The sequence below is a fragment of the Mirounga leonina genome, unplaced genomic scaffold (genome assembly GCF_011800145.1).
Source record: "Mirounga leonina isolate KUSES-001 unplaced genomic scaffold, KU_Mleo_1.0 Mir_150, whole genome shotgun sequence".
NCBI classification, from domain to species: Eukaryota; Metazoa; Chordata; class Mammalia; order Carnivora; family Phocidae; genus Mirounga; species Mirounga leonina.
In genome coordinates, this window is record NW_023270374.1 from 20,619,018 (window position 1) to 20,636,514 (window position 17,497).

At 47.3% G+C, this 17,497-nt stretch overlaps 1 protein-coding gene across 8 annotated transcripts in view; it reads left to right on the forward strand.

Moving 5' to 3' along the window:
* RNF24 (ring finger protein 24) overlaps window positions 1-15,487 on the forward strand; it is an 85,195-nt gene extending 69,708 nt beyond the window's left edge. For 6 of the 8 annotated variants that reach the window (XM_035005921.1, XM_035005920.1, XM_035005919.1 and 3 more), the window contains 2 exons: window positions 8,680-8,737; window positions 9,666-15,487. In XM_035005921.1, the coding sequence (XP_034861812.1) occupies window positions 8,680-8,737; window positions 9,666-9,925 (318 nt within the window). In that variant the 3' untranslated portion in view covers window positions 9,926-15,487. Of the gene's footprint in view, window positions 1-8,679; window positions 8,760-9,665 lie in introns of all 8 variants that reach the window. The other 2 variants (XM_035005924.1, XM_035005925.1) reach the window with 1 other exon arrangement.
* Window positions 15,488-17,497: the final 2,010 nt, after the last annotated feature.

Sequence of the window (17,497 nt, forward strand, 5' to 3'; positions counted from 1 at the left end):
TCTGTCCTGCCACCACACCAGAGAAGGCCTCCTCTACCTACTGTGGCCGTATGGGCCAATCAGAATATGGATAGCCTTGTAGAACCCTGGGTCCACATCCACAATACAGTGGTAGAGCCATCCGCGTAGCTTCCAAATTTGAATTCGGTCCATCCCCTCTTCCATCATGTATTGCCTGTATCATCAGAAGGGTAGGAGACCCTGCTCCCCTCTGCATCTCAGCAGCAGCTGGGATCCTCACTGCACAAGGACTAGGAAGGGCCATCTTTAGGTCAGTTTTCCCAAGTCAGGTAGGGAGTGGGTGAGGAGTAGTATAGCAGACATGCTGTGGCCTGCTCTGCCCTGCTTTCCACAAGAAGAGACTACAAAAAAGTTGGACCCATTGGAGTTGCCCCTTGTGTAAAGAACATCTTTTCCTTCTTCTCCTCACCTCCCCATAGACTCATCCCCTTCCCTCTGCTCCAGTGAGGTGGCGGCTCTGGCAGTGCAAACTCTGCCACATCCTTGTCTTATGTAGGAGGAGATTTAAACCTTTTCAGTCTTTCTAGAACTACTGATCAGTTTTCTTATAAATCACATTCCTGAGTTTTACTTTTAAATTAGTATAAAAATATTTGGAGCCCAATTGAGGTTTGTACCAGGTTTGTTTGAATTGTAAAAATAGTAAAACAACAACAACAAAAGTCCAAAGCATGTATAAGGGACAGTATACAGGACCCTAAAGATTGAGTGGGTAGAATATAGTCCCTCCCTTCGATCAAGGAATACTGATCCCATGGGAGAGAAGAGAGAAGGTCATAAGTCAATGAGGCATGTACAGTAATGGACCAAGGACACAAACACATGAAGGCCATGGAAAGGACTTCAGTTTGGAACAGGAAAGTTGGTTCATCCCTGAGTAGCACAACTATCTTTAGGTTGCTTTCATAGCTCTCAAAGATTCCAACTTTAAATGGCACCTCTGAACTAGAAATGCTGCCTCTGAAGAAGATGTGATAGCTTCATGACCATTCAAGGAAAGGTATAATGATAATGAGTGCCCATCGTAGAATCTATTTAAAAGAAAACCATTTTGGCTGCATCACCTGAGCTGTGGGTCATTTTCATTGTGTGACATTGTGTTCCCCACATAATTCTCCTTCCCCAGTTTGCATTTGAGGTAAATTTATGGACTGTATCAGCCACCTGGAAATTATCAAAGCCTGCCTTCTTGGGCATTTTAGAGATCGTGCACTAGTTGAATGCTAGTCCAGTATACATCTGTAGTTCCCATAAAGCCACTGTTCCCTCAAACATGTCTTATTTCTGGATATAATCTCAGTGTAATGTAAATGGAACCAGTATGCAAGGTGGCAAGATTACTAAGATGTCGTTACTTCATATAATTATCTTAAGACCGAGGGAACTCACATTTTAAAAAATTTAGATAAGGTATTCCTTATTTTGCATTTGTAGAAATTCAGATTTAAGAAAGTTGAGTAAGAGGAGCACCTGGGTGACTCAGTCAGTTAAGCATCTGCCTTCAGCTCAGTGATCCCAGGGTCCTGGGATCGAGCCCCTCGTTGGGCTCCCTGTTGGGCAAGGAGTCTGTTTCTCCCGCTTCCTCTGCCCCTCCCCCCTCCTCATGTGTGCTCTCTTTCGCTCTCTCCCTCTCTCTCTCAAATAAAATTAAATTAAAAAGTTGAGTAGAATGGGCATGGGCATGTTATCCAGCTTCTGAGCATGGAGAAAGAATGTGACCCTAGCCCTTCCCATGGTGACAACCTCCCCACAAGAACATACCCCTCACAAAGAATCTCCCCCATCCCTTTCCAGAAGAGAAGAGGAAACACAAGAAGCACCTAGTGCAGAGCCCCACTTCCTACTCCATGGATGTGAAATGCCCAGGTTGCTATAAAATCACCACCAACTTTAACCGTGAACAAATGGTAGTTTTGTGTGTTGGCTGCTCCACTGTCCTCTGCCAGCCCACAGGAGGAAAAGCAAGGTGTACAGAAGAATGTTCTTCAGACAGAAACAGCATTAAAAGCACCCTGAATCAAAATGACTGGGAAACCATCCCAGTAAACACATTTTGGATACAAAACAAAAAGAGTGTGACCCTATCTCTTTGAGTCTGGAGCCATCACATCTTGATGCTCTTACTGCCCCCACAGACTTGAAATTTCTGCTGTTCCCCAAGCTGCAAAAAATTACTTTGGAGGTACCTCACCCAGCTTCCTTCTGCTTTCTGCAGATACCATCAGTTAAGAACTTTTCTGACTTTTAACATGTAAAACAGGCAAACTCAAGTATCTATAGACTGAGCAGTCAGTAAATATATATTCCTATCCCAGCTTCTGGCAGGGTTGACATTATCATAGGATGCATTCTTTGATTTCAAAAAATGAAAAGTGATGAGGAACTCTTCCTGTCTCATTCTGTCAGGTCCTAATGTCAAGAGCAGACAAAGACATTACAAAGAAAGAGAACTCCAAACCAATATCCCTTACAAATATAGGTGAAAAAGTCCTCAACAAAATACTAGCAAACCAAGTCTACCAGCATATAAAAAGGATTATATGCCATAACCAAATGGAATTTATTCCAGGAATACAAGGTTGGTTCAACAAAGGAAAGTCAGTCAATGTAATACACCCTATTAACAGATAAAGGGAGGGAAAAACAAACAAACAAACAGGATCACTTCAATAGATGCAGAAAAAGCACTTGACAAAATTCAACATTCTTTCATGATAAAAAACTTGACATACTAGGAATAGAAGGGAATTTCCTCAACTTGATAAAGGGCATCTATGAAAAACACAGAGCGGGGCGCCTGGGTGGCTCAGTTGGTTAAGCGACTGCCTTCGGCTCAGGTCATGATCCTGGAGTCCTGGGATCGAGTCCCGCATCGGGCTCCCTGCTCAGCGGGGAGTCTGCTTCTCCCTCTGACCCTCCCCCCTCTCATGCTCTCTCTCTCTATCTCATTCTCTCTCTCACATAAATAAATAAAATCTTAAAAAAAAAACACAGAGCTAACATCATAATGGTGAAAGACTGAAAGCTTTTTCCCCTAAGATCAGAGTAAGACAAGGATGCCTGCTCTTACCACTTTTATTCAACATTGTACTGCAGGGTCTAGCCAGAGCTGTTAGGCAAGAAAAAGTAATAAAAGGCATCCAGATTAGAAAGGAAGAAGTAAAACTATATTTGCAGATGAGATGAATTTTTAAAAACTGAAAACTCTAAAGAATCCACCAAAAATCATGAGTGCTAATAAATGAGTTCAACAGATGTCCAGGATACAAAATCAACATACAGAAGTCAGCTGTATTTCTATGCATTGGCAATGAATAATTCAAAAATGAATTTAAGAAAACTATTCCATTTACAACAGCATCAAAAAGAATAAGGTAACTAGGAATAAATTTAACAAAGAAGCTCAGACTTCTACACTGAAAACTACAAAATATCCTTGAAGGATATCTGGGGCGCCTGGGTGGCACAGTAACACGTCTGCCTTCGACTTAGGTCATGATCCTGGGGTGCTGGGATTGAGTCCCACATCTCCCTCTGCCTGCTATTCCCCCTGCTTGTGCTCTCTCTCTCTCTCTCTCTCTGTCAAATAAATAAAATCTTCCCCCCAAAAATCCTTGAAGGATATTAAGGAAGACCTATGTAAGTGGAAAGACCTACCGTGTTCATGGTTTCAGAGACCTACTATTGATAGGATGGCAGTATCCCCCATAATATTTACAGAATCAGTGCTATCCCTATCAAAATCACAGCTGTCTTTTTTTTTTTTTGGTAGAAATTGACAAGCAGATTCTAAAATTCACATGGAAATGCAAGGGATCCAGAATATCCAAAAACAATCTTGAAAAAGAACAGAGTTGGAGGATTCACACCTTCCAGTTTTAGAACGTAAAGCTTCAATATTTAAGACAGTGTGTACTAGCAGTTGGAAAGACATGCAGATCAATGGAATAGAATTGAGAGTTCAGAAACAAACCTATACATTTATGGTCAATTGATTTTCAATAAGTGTGCCAAGACAATTCAATAGGAAAAGAATAGTTGAATCAGTAAATGGTGCTGTGATAACTAGATAACCAAAATATGCAAAAGAATGAAGTTAGAACCCTGCTTCACACCATATACAAAAATTAACTAAAAAATGGACCAAAGACCTAAATGTAACAGCTAAAATTACACAACTCTTAGAAATAAGCATAGATATAAATTTTTTTGGCAGGGGGAAGGGCGCCTGGGTGGCTCAGTTGGTTAAGTGACTGCCTTCAGCTCAGGTCCTGAACCTGGAGCCCCAGGATCAAGTCCCACATCAGGCTCCCTGCTCAGGAGTGCTTCTCCCTCTGACCCTTCCCCCTTTCGTGCTCTCTCTCGTTCATTCTCTGTCTCTCAAATAAATAAAATCTTAAAAAATAATAATAAATAAATTTTTGTGACTTTGGGTTAAACAACCCAAACACTTCCTTAGATATGACACCTAAAGCACAAGCAACCAAAGGGAAAAAACAGATAATTTTAACTTCTTCAAAATTTAAAAACCGTTCCTTTCGGCCGAACCACCATCTTCCAGTAATTTGCCAAAATGACCAACACAAAGGGAAAGAGGAGAGGTACTCGCTATATGTTCTCTAGACCTTTTCGAAAACATGGAGTTGTTCCTTTGGCCACATACATGCGAATCTATAAAAAAGGTGATATTGTGGACATCAAGGGAATGGGCACTGTTCAAAAGGAATGCCCCACAAATGTTACCATGGCAAAACTGGAAGAGTCTACAATGTTACTCAGCATGCTGTTGGCATTGTTGTAAACAAACAAGAGCAAGATTCTTGCCAAGAGAATTAATGTACGCATTGAGTATATTAAACACTCAAAGAGCCGAGACAGCTTCCTGAAGCGTGTGAAGGAAAATGATCAGAAAAAGAAGGAAGCCAAAGAGAAAGGTACTTGGGTTCAATTGAAGCGCCAGCCTGCCCCACCCAGACAAGCACACTTTGTGAGAACTAATGGAAAGGAGCCCAAACTGCTGGAACCCATTCCCTATGAATTCATGGCATGATAAATGTAAAGAAAATAAAAGACCTCAAGACTGTAAAAATGTTTCTCTCAATTGAGTAGAAGTGTGGTGTCCTTTCCCCCCCAAAAAAATATTTAAAGCAAAAAAAAAAAAAATTTTAAAACCCTTGTACTTCAAATAACATTATCAAGAAAGTAAAAAGACACCCACAGGGAGAAAATATTGCAGATCTTATATCTGATAAGAGTCTAGTATCCACAATATATAATGAACTGTTACAACTCAGTAATAAAAAGCCTACAAATTAAAAAGATCTGTAAATATTTTCTATCAGTCCTTTCATCATAACAAGGTTTTTTCTAGAACTAAAGTTTTTTAGTTTGATGAAGTCCAATTTATCGATTTTTTTTTTCCTTTGGTTGTTTATGCCTTAGGGGTGATATAATGCTTTTGATGCCTATGGATGTCAAAGTACTCCAACACCATTTGTTGAAAAAGTTGTCCTTCTGCCACTGAAATGCTTTTGCACCTTTGTCAAAATCAGTTGGCTATCTGATAAGGGATTTCTGTCTAGAATATTTATAAAGAAATCTTACATCTCAATAATAAAAATAACCCAACTAAAAAAATGGAGGCAAAGAGAACAGACATTTCTCCAAAGAAGATATACAACAGGGCGCCTGGGTGGCTCAGTTGGTTAAGCGACTGCCTTCAGCTCAGGTCATGATCCTGGAGTCCCTGGATCGAGTCCCGCATCGGGCTCCCTGCTAGGCAGGGAGTCTGCTTTGCCCTCTGACCTTGTCCCCTCTCATGTGTTCTCTCTCATTCTCTCTCTCTCAAATAAATAAATAAAATCTTTAAAAAAAAAAAAAAAGAAGATATACAGACCAATAAGCATAACATCATTAGTCGAAAAATGCAAATCAAAACCACAATGAGATACCACTTCACACCATCTAGGATGGCTATAATCAAAGACAATAATAATAACTTGATGATATGGAGAAATTGGACCCTCATACACAGCTGGTGGGAATATGAAATTATGTAGCCACTCTGGAAAACAAAAGTTTAAATACTGGGGCACCTGGGTGGCTCAGTCGGTTAAGCGTCTGCCTTTGTCTCTGGTTATGATCCCAGGGTGCTGGGATTGAGCCCCATGTCAGGCTCCTTGTTCAGCGGGGCGCCTGCTTCTCCCTCTTCCCCCTGCTCGTGCTCTCTCTTGCTATCTCTCTCTCTCTCTCCCCCCACCCCGTCTCTCAAATAAATAAAATCTTAAAAAAAAAAAAGTTATAGAGTTACCATATGACCTAACAATTACTCCTAGATATATATCCAGAGAATTGAAAACTCAATTACTCGTTTGGTTTGTTGTTGTTGCTGCTGCTGTTGTGGGTTTTTTTTTTTTTTTTTAAGATTTTATTTGTCAGAGAGCATGAGTGAGCACAACAAGCAGGGGGAGCGGCAGGCAGAGGGAGAAACAGACTCCCCGCTGAGCAAGGAGCCTGATGTGGCACTCCATCCCAGGACCCTGGGATCATGACCTGAGCCAAAGGCAGACACTTAACAGACTGAGCCACCCAGGTGCCCCTCAATTACTTGTTTAGAGCAACATTATTCACAATAGCCAAAAGGTAAAAACAATCTAAGTAGCCATCAACATATGAATGAATAAACAAATATAGCCATAAAATGAATAAACATGGATGAACTTTGAAGGCATCGTGCTAAGTAAAAGAAGGCAGACAAAAAGACCACACATTGTAAAATACCATTTCATGATTCCATTTCATTCTGGAAATGACCAGAACAGACAAATCCATCAAGACAGAAAGTTGATTAGTGGTTCCCAGGGCCTGGGAAGAAGGGGGAATGAGGAGTGACTGCTTATGGATGTGGGCTTTGGGGGCAGGGAATGAAATGTTCTGGAATTAGATTGTGGTGATGGTTGCACAATTCTGTGAATATACTAAAAACTGCTGAATTATATACTTTAAAGTGGTGAATATTACGTGAATTACATGTCCATTTTTAAAAAGGTAAAAAAGGTATGGGAAAGTTACACTGGAGAAGCAATCTTGTTGAAATACTGGGAAGTAAAGCTGATTTGCAAAATATGATCTGTAAAGTTGTAAAATTAGTTTGGCCCTTCGTGGAACTTCTAAGAAGTCAGATCTGAGACTTTTCTCTTTGTGACTGCCCTTGGCTTCTGGTCACCTTTGGCACTTAACATGTCAGAATTTATCTTTCTTTTTTTTTCAGGTGACCATGGGTTTTAGAATTTGTTTAAGAACATAATAGCACATTATAACCATTAATCATAACTCCCTTTTGAAAAGTCTACAAATCTAACCTTGGATCCTAGAAAAATAAGCAAATTAAAGTGAGTGGCTTGACCGTCTTGCCCTTTGGTAGGATCAACACTGAATCTCCAGAAGCAGAGCCAGCAGTCCTGACCCTCATTACCTCCCTGTGCTGGGAGGGAAGCTTGGTGTTTAAGGCCAGAAGGGCCTGTTCATATAGTCTACGAGGTAGGAACATCATCCCCCTTTACAGATGGGAAGCTAAGGCCCAAAAAGACCACCCACATGGCTGGAACTGCTAGTTTCCCATCTTTCCCCACAGCTTGTTCTCAGCCTTCCTCCAGAAGGGGCACCAAGAGCCACGTGTCCTGTCACATAACCTAAGAAGACTGGGTTACATATTACAGGCAACAGGGAGGTCATGTCAATGGGATGGACAAGAAGTGGTGATGGTTGAACCAGGATCCCTGGAGATGGACAGGGAAGCAAGCACGGAGAAGTTCAACCTTTGGGCAGGAGACAAGTAGTACAGCAGCACATCAGTGCAATGGACCTGGGTCCCCAGCCAGGCCTGGCTACTCACCAAGGTGGTTATGGCTCTGAGCCTCTGTTTTCCCATCTGTAAAGTGGGTATATGCAATGATACTTGATGTCCCTGGGCACTAGTATGTGCCCAAGAAGTAGTGGTTGGAACCCAGCATCTGGCTGTGAAGAAGGCCTCTTTCCAGGCCGTGGAGCGTAGCCACCGGTCAAAGAGTGATCCTAGCCCCATCTGTATATTTTCATAAGTTTAACTTCAGTGACTCTTGAATAACTCTATATATGACAAAGACACTGACAGGACAGTGCCAAAGCGAGGGGCCCCAGGAACTAAAAAAAAAAGCATGTTACTGCAGGCTGAGCCATGGTTTATAGTTTCTACATTATGAAAAACCAAAGACCACCAGGGCCTGCCCCAGAGCATGAGGCATCCCCCTTAGGGGCTGTGCTGCTGAACAGGCATTCCCTGGGAAAGTCAGCCCCTCACCAACCACAGGAAAATTGCATTATATTCAGCCTGTCTACTGAGATAAACCTAAGTGAGACTCTCTGATGCACTGAAGTAAAGGAAGCTGCCTTTTGCGGTCTATTCCTGTCTGCCCTCCATCTTGAAGACATGTGACAGGAAGAGCAGGAGACTCCTCTTCAGAAGACTTGGTCCATTCCAGCCTGTTTCTTTCACTTAAGGAGTCATGGGACCTTGTAAGTCCCTTCAAATGACTGGCCTCAGGGGTCTGCACTTGACTTTGGGGCCTACGAGAGAGTACTTAGCAGACACTTTGCCTCATCTGTGAATTTGTCTTTCAGCTCTGTGCAGTGTGTCTAGAAGACTTCAAGCCTCGAGATGAGTTGGGCATTTGTCCATGTAAGCATGCCTTCCACAGAAAGTGAGTATTGGTGTGGAATTATTTAAAGGGACCTGAGTTTGAGGCATATCAAGCAACTCGTGGGCTTGGGGCAGTGCCAGACAAGCTTGACAGCTTTATGATTGGTATATAACGCAGAAAGCAGAACGTACCCTAAGGGTGAGGGGTGTGTGTGTGTGTACACGTGACATTTAGGAGGGATCAGGGTGGTGGAATATGACCACCAGGCAGGACTTCAGGCAGACGGCCAGATAAGCCCACACCTCCTTAGAGCCCAGGCTATAAACAGCTACTTAACTGAAACTTTCCAATGAGCGCTTCTATTTTTTTTTTTAATTTATTTGACAGAGGGAGACACAGCGAGAGAGGGAACACAGCAGGGGGAGGGGGAGAGGGAGAAGCAGGCTTCCCGCTGAGCAGGGAGCCCGATGTGGGACTCGATCCCAGGACCCTGGGATCATGACCTGAGCCGAAGGCAGACGCTTAATGACTGAGCCACGCAGGCACCCCTCAATGAGAGCTTCTATTCCTAAAAACTTACTTTAATCAAAACCATCATTATTTTAAATCAAAATAAAGTATGAATGTAAATGGTAGAGTGAGGCCATCTGCCATGCAGACATATTAGTATTCCCTCTTCTCTGACAATTTTGTGTTTTTATTTCTATTAAAAACTTTTGTTTCTTCTTCTTCCCACCACCATCCTCAGTGTACTTCATTAACACGTCATGGATAATTTGAGGATATAGCATGCTGACTGTGGTTTCTTAGTATCCCCTTTTGGAGGAGCTGCTGGTGGAGCTGTTTGGGACCAGAGTGTTCACACAGGCCCCTGGCTACGAGGGACAGCAGTGTTCAATGAGGCCTGTGGGCAGGAGGCGCCACAAGCATGGGACTGACTTCCTCCTGTGTTGTCTTGCTTTGCAGGTGCCTTATTAAGTGGCTGGAGGTTCGGAAGGTGTGTCCACTGTGCAACATGCCAGTTCTGCAGCTCGCGCAGCTGCACAGTAAGCAGGACCGTGGACCCCCACAGGGGCCCCTGCCCGGGGCAGAGAACATTGTATAGCTCCCCCAAGGATCAAACTGCTGCGGGATCCGACGTCCACGTGGAGCCAGGAGGAACACAAGCGGTCTCTGTGTTGGCTGCTCTACCGGGGGCACCAGCTGCCACTTCCTTTGCCTCATGAAGAACTCGGGCCAGCTAAGCTGGAAACCCAGACTTCTGGGTCTTGTGACAACCAAAGCACGCTGCCACTACCCCATGCCAAGAGAAGAGGAGTGGATGACAGATGAGCCTTCCGGTTATGTTCAAGAAATTTCATGAGGGTCTCTTGCTGATGCCATCACTCTGTCTCCCAGATACTTATCTCCGTATCAAGGTGAATCTTTATCAAGCAGAAGGGAAGATAAACAGAACTGTTAGAGAAGGGAACTGAGGGCAGGTCTTTAAAGCCCCCCCCGCCCCCCACCCTGTGGACAGATGAGCTTCTATGCAGACGGTGCATGCCTTTGCAGCAGCAGACCCTCCCGGCAGCCCGAGCCAAGTAAAACCAGCCGTTACCTCAGCTGAAGCACGACTGCTTGCCAGTGATTGGTGAGGCAGTGCCAGCAAGGCTTTTCACAGTATGTTCCTTTGGTAAGGTCATCTTGGAACCCAAGGGCTTTGGTTACCACAGAGCAGCAGTGCCCCTTGCCACCCCTTCTCCCTCAAGTTCACGACACTTGCTTATCATATCATCTAAAAACATTAGATGCGCTTGGAAAGGCCTGGTCAGAAGCCATTTCCTCTTATTTACCCCCTGACTCCCCAGTGAGGCCCGGCCAAGCTGCCCATCAGGAGCCTGAGCCAGGGGCGGGCCTCTGAGCCCATGCTGTTCCTGTGTGACCCACGGGACCTCAGGGTGCTGCCCGCACCCCCACGTGCACTGTGCTTCCAGCACAGCTGCTAGTCTCAGCCCACTGCCTTGGTAAGGAGCTGCTGTGAGCCCCTCAGATGGCTCCCAAGGGGGGCTCCTTCCTGGGAACGGCCAGTCCTCCAGGCCCCGCTGAGATGAGAGGATGCTGACCCCTTCCTCTCCCCCCTCCTTCCCTGTTCTCTTCCCTCTGACCCTGTTTCTACTTAAGAGAAAATGCCTGTCGTTGACGTTTTAACAATTTAAAGCATCTCAAATAAGATCCTTATGTAATTATGTAATTCTGAAGCTGGGGATCCACTTGAAATTGTAAGTAGTGTCAGGAAGCCACTGCAGGGCTCTTCACCCGCTGGTGTGTGCCTCACTCTTCAGACTTAAGTAACTGAAAATGTCTTTATAGGAGAGAAATGCATGCTGCTCTTTAGCTCTTCTGTCCAACTTTTCTAGAAATGACGCCATCCATTTGGGTTCATGAATACTGTACAAATTAGCTATCTGAAGTGGCTTTGGGTCAGATAGAAAGTTCTTTTCCACAGCCCTCCTTCTGTCATAGGGTGGACTCCTTGTCAACAGCTCTGCCTCATTCCACAGGTGTGAGGGGGACAGTTTCTCATTGGAAATGTGGTCCGCATGGAGAGCGGATGGAGGAAGCTTTGCCACTCTGTTCACAGCATGTCTCCAGGGATTTTTTTCTGGAATCTAGCCTCTACCATCTTAGAATGGGAGAGGGAACCTGTCCTTGGCTCAGGTGGCTGAGGCCAGAGGAGGAGGAAAATTCCCACTAGCCGAGGAAGGTGCTGGGCAGAATCCAGCTTGGAAAATTACACATCCAGTTGGTCAGAATTGGCTGTTTCCTCCGTGTGACCTATTCATGGCACGCCAACTGGCTGCTGCTTAAACAGGGCAAGGAAGTGTGGGATATTTTTATATGAAAGCCTTAGCCTGTTGGGCATCCTTGAAAAGGACTTTTCGTGCATTCCTCCTCTCGTCGTTTCTGCGTTCTGTATCGGTAGCACAGTGGAGCGGAATGCTGCAAAGCACCCCGTTTACAGTGAAAGGTTTCCAGTGACCAGTGTCAGAAGCAAGCCTGGACTAGCCTCATTAGTGGCCAACACCCACCATTTCCCATGGAGTGGCCTTGGGACAAATCTCACCTTGTCATTGCGGGGTTCAAACAGGAAAGAGAATTTTTCCCCTCAGAGGAATTCTCGTGCTCTAAACCGCAAATGATTTCAGCTCACAGCTTCAAGCAGGATTCTAACTGATCAGCTGCGGCGTTTTTCTGTCCCTGTGCGTCAGTATGAGGAGACCAACCCCACAAGTCCCTGTATGGGCAGGGAGGTAGAGGAGTTCGTTTCCTGTATTACAGGAAGCGCAGGTTGACAGGGTGGGTGCGTAGCTCCGGCCGTTAGAGGAAAGCTCAAGAATGCTGTGCGCTCTCCACCGGGCTCCAACCCGCACGAGGTACCGCCGACGTGACCTCGACACCCGTGAGTGCAGAGGGCTTGGTAAACACAGCTCTTCTGCCAGGGTGGGGCTGGGCAGGGGGCGGGAAACGTGTTCCCTCTGCTCGAGCTCCTCTCATTTCTTGGCTCCTGTCTCACTGCAGCTTGGCCAGGGCCACGCACAGTAGTTCCTGCGACTCTCAGCAACACACCCTGAATGGACTTGCTCCCCGCGTCCAGGTCCTCCTCCAGCACTCTCTGCTGCGCTGCCGTGCCTGCCCGCGGCCTGCGCTTCACTCACATCTTCCTTGAATTCTGGTTAAAACAGCTTTCTGTGGACAAGGTTACATCTCCATCTGGAGCCTTTTTAAAGAATGAGTTAAGGATCCCCTAATAATCTTGGCACAGGCTTATACCTTAGAGTGAGGCCACTTTGGCCACATCTGTCTTTTGTTGGTGAGTTGGTGGTGACCTTTTGTTAATCTGTAGACACACAGGGTCTTTGGTCTGTCTGCTTTGGGGCCACTGGCTGGTGACATGGCGGTTTTTTACTTTCTCTTAATGTGTCTTAAGCAGCTCAAAGATTGGATGTTATTTGTATGCTGTGGGTTCAAAGAACGTAACTCAGCCCCAACTGAACTCCATGGGTGGCTGCATCATTATCTAGTTACTGCTAGGGTTACAGCTGACTACAGCTGGCTTTAGAAGCAGGAAACAGGGAACAAAACCAGCCTGACTTGATTCCTGAATGAGTAGGCATAAGATACTGTCCTCTGCTGCTTTCCTTTGCCAAAGTGTGATTTGGTTGGGCCTGTCCCTAGCAGGTAAGGTCCTTCTAGTCTGTGCCCACCGAGGCAGGGAAAGGACAAGAACAAAATGGCCAGATGGGAGCAGATGGCCCATGGGAAGTCTGGCGGGGGAAGAATACAGGGAACATCCCATCATTGCCAGTTAGCTTGTTCTTGACGTCTTGACAAATGCAGATCCTTTTCCCCAGTGCCAAGTCCCTTGGGCCCATCAGAAGAATGATTTGCCCCTTTCCACAGCCCCACTTCAAAGCCTGTCACCTCCATGGCCTGGTCCTGCTCTGCTAAGCTATTCTGAACAACTGTAGTAATTTTCTGAAAGGCTGAGAATTACAAAATGAATACAGGGAGGCATCCCTAGAGCTCTGGACAGAAAAAGTGCTCAGAGTGATTTGAAATCACCCCTTGCCATTCACCAGCCATGTGTCTTTATGCAACTTAGCCTCTCAAAGCTCGTTCCCTTATCTACCACCTAAGAACCGTAGTAACATCTTTGCTGGTTCTTGTGCGGACCAGCCACGTCCAAAGCCTGGTGGGCAGTAGACCTGGGGTCATGGAAGCTCCTGATTATAGGCAGCATCATTATGCAGGTAACGTGGGGCTCCTGTGTAGTCCAGGTAAGCAACAAAACCTCAGCAGGAGCCTCCTGAGGGACAGGGGCTCCCCCTGGGGTCTGGGTTTGCCTGGGTCCCTTCCTTTGCCTCATGATCTTCCCTAGTCACTTCCATGTAGCTTTGCCCATTGTGCTCCCTGAGTGCTATTCCTTAAGTTTTTGAGTAGGTAATCCCTTCGTGTAGTTCAAGTCTTCCTTGCATTCCTGACCTGGCAAGGCCAACTTTATCAGCCCTTGAACTCCCACTCTTAGTTTGTTCCAGGTAGATCCTTCCAGAGACCATTTATGCATACACAGATAAATACGCACGTGTATGTATACACGTGTGCTTGTGTGTCTACATAATTTTTTTTTTTTTTAACTTATACCAGACAAGTATATCCAAGGAGCATTCCTATTCATGGGGGAAGAGCCATCCCAGAAGGCAGAGTATCTGTAAAAGGGGAGCCCATAATTGAGGGATGTCTTTGCAGTCACATTCCTTTTTGAATAAGGCATTATTTTTTTATTGATTGCAGCATACTGGAATTCTAGTTTTCCATACAAAGCAGAAACAGCAATCCCTCCGTGGCCCTTACCACACAGATGCTCAGATAATATGCAAGCACAACCAGTTTCCAGACTGTCTTTCTGGCCTGTGATGGACACTGAAGAGCAGGTTCTGCTCTGTTGCTGACAGCAGCAATGCAGGCCTCTGGTCCAGGTCCAGCAGCCTTTGCAGGGCCTGGACAAGCTGCCCCCGCCCCCACCAAACCCCATCTGACGGGGTGATGTCTGGCTACAACTGCCGTGATTTCTTAGGCGAGCTCCTGTGTTTCTTGAGGCAGGGATTTGAGAAGCAGCAGCAAATGAAGCCTGAGGCAGCCTTGGCGGGTGGGGGGCGAGGTCTCAGATGATGCTAAGCAGGTAGATGGGCCGTCTCCTCCAAATTAACCATAGATACACACACTTCAGTGTCTGCGCTCTGCTCCCTTTCCCACCCCACTTTATGCACACATTAAAAAGAAAATGCTTCCCACAGAATCTTCTCCATTTGACAATAGAAATTACTCCACCAGTCATCTTTTCTTTAAAGAAAAAAAAAAGTCTTAAGTCCATTTTTGCCCCTGCAGGAGATATAGTTGCTTCCTCCAGGCAGCTCTGCGGGGAGGGGCGTGGACTCCTGCCTCGGTCCTTGCCAACTTCCCTGGCGTCCTGCCTTCCCTTGGATTAAAAGTGCAGCTTGGGCCCCTAACCTGAAACTTGAAAGGAATTGTATGTGAAAAGCCACTTTCTGTTACTTGAGTATCTCGTTCTGGGTTAGAATGTCTTCCGCATTGGCCATTACGAATTTTAAGTAAAAGAGATGAACGTGTCTCAATTCACAATGTCTAAATTCTGGTGAAATCTGCAGTTCAAATCTATCTTTAGTAGATAAGATGAACGGAAGATCCCATATGCCATGGAATGTGCTTCCGTTTGAGTGAGAACAACAGGAGAAAAACGGGGCTCATACAGTTTGTTCCCCTTTAGAGCCCAACTTGTTGCAAGATGCAAATAGTTTTGTTCCACTTCTAGACCAAGCATCGCACCCTTGGCTTACCAATCTAGTGCTCACTTCTGTGGCTCTCGGGTCAGGGAGAACACCCACCCTGCTTCAGGGACATGGACCTCGAATGTGGTCCCCACCAGTGTCAAGGGACCTGTCTGTAGTTTGATGAAGCTCCTCTCCACTCGCTGTGCCAGTACAAGCCTGGGGGACCTGTGTCTAGGGCCAGCTGCACTGTCCTTCCATGTGCCCCTTCCCTCGCAGGCCCTGCCAGAGCAGGCAGGGCCAAGATTAGGGAAGTCTCTCCTGGTGAGGGCCTGGTCTTCCAAGAGTGTTCCTGATACTGTCGTCTCTGCGTTTCTTGACATCATTGCCAGGAATGGGGTAGTTTAAATCCTGTAGTTTATTTAGCCCCCTGGGTTTTCTTCACTAGATCTTGTATAACTCCCTCAAAAAAAAGGTTTATGAAATGCTGAGCCTCAGGTTTCATAGACGTGTTTGTACACTAAGAATTCTGCAGCAGAATATTTTTAAACATTCGCAGTTTTTTGTAAGCTATATTTTTGTATATTTAATTGCTATTTTAAAATTTTAATGCATTTTGGGCTAATTACTCCTGTTTTAAAAACAAAACATGCATGTAATTGAAGTAAACAAATGTAAATAAAAAAGGTTTTGAAAATACTGTCTGTTGAGTATGCACCCTGTCATTCAGAGGGGCCTGAGGTCACCTACACCCCACTTCAGCCTGTGTAGCAAGAGTTGCAAAGCCAAGGTGAGTGGCTCTGATCAAAGTGAGCTGGTCACCAGCAACATGGGACTGTGATGAAGGCGAGCTTTCAGCCTGCACCCTCCCGTGGGGTGGGGTGCGGGGTCAAGGGTGAAGACTGGAGCACCAGGGCACAGCGAGGCTGGACACACCAGCGGTCTCACCGATGCGCAGCCCTGGTGTGCCTGGCGGGGGCGGGACCGAGGTGGGGGAACTAGCCCCACCCCACCCCTCTAGCTACACCTCAGGCTTGGAAATACCACCTATTCCCTTAGAAGGAAAAAACCTCTCTTGGTCCAAAGTCACCCTGTGGCGACTGCCATTTCTCCTCACCACCCCTCACTGGGACCCCTGCAGCTCAGCTCTGGCCCCACAGCTTGGAGGAAAAGCGCTCCCCTCAAGGCTATCCGGACCCGCCACACATGGGCACCGCGGCCCAAACCTCCTCTGAAGGCAGGTGCCGGGGAACCCCTCCCCCTCTGCGGCCTGGGCCCAGCCCCGCCGGCCCTCGCTGGGCCACCTCTCTGCAGCCTTCTCCTTCTCTGCCCACCTTGTAACGGTTGTTCTGCCTCTACCTTCACACTCACGAACTCCCACCCAGACACAGCCCTCCCGGGCCTGGAATCTCCCATTAAGATAGCTGCCCTTTTGGTCTCAATCACACAGTCCCAAACCAAGCCTCCCCAACAAGCCTGGATCCCCTCACCGGGACTCCCGCCCCCCTCGCCAGCCTCCACGCGCCAGCCCTCGGCCCTCGGCGCCTTCCTCGCCCATCTTGGTTTGGGCCACCCCTCCCCCCCGACACACACTGCCGGGGGGGGGGGAGCCCCTCGGGCCCCCTCGCGACGGGCCGGCCAGGACAGGACAGGGGCACCTGGAGAGGGGAGTTTACTTACACGCACCTCACAAGCCGGAGGGAGTGAAGTGGCCGGAAACTGGGATCAGGCTCGGGACGAGACTGTGCAGGGATGGCCTTAGGGACACTCCGCGGCGACAGGGGAAGGCGGCAGGGGCTGGGAGGGGCCGGGCTGCCGCTGCGTCCTCTGAGGAGCGGCAGCGGGCCGGGCAGGAGCCGCCAGAACTGACGACGAGGCCAGGCGATGCCCGTTCGACTCAGGAACTCGCGGCTGACGCACCAGGCTACCGTCCCGGAGGGGAGCAAGCGGAGAGGCCCGGGCCCCAAGGGGCCCCGGAAGCACGACTGTGCAGCCGCAAGTGGGTAGTGACGCTGTCTCTGGAGGCCGTGGGGAACGCGTCTGAGGGCCCCGAGCGCCACGAGGGCTGGCAGCAGCAGAGAAGCCGATCGCCACCCAGGGGCCACCAGTCCCATCCCCGCAGCGTCCCTCCAGCCCTTCCGCCTGCGCCAGGCTGGCAGCACCCACAAGCCACAGGCGCCCAACTGCGTGAAGGGGCGGGACGTGCCCTGGGAAACGGCGCTCGGGCCCCGCAGGCCGCCGCCGAGCTCGGCTGCTACGCGCCTCTGCTGCCCCCACGCGGCCAACACAAGGGGTGCCGAGGGATCCGACCCTCCTCCCTCGGCGACCCTGGGAACCTTCCCTCCAGGTTCCCCCCCTGCCCAGGCGCCAAGGAGGCTGGGGTTTCCTTCTGGTTCAAAGGCTGATTTTATACAGACCCTTCATCGCCTTCAACAGAGATGCAGATACAAAAATACACAAAATAAAACG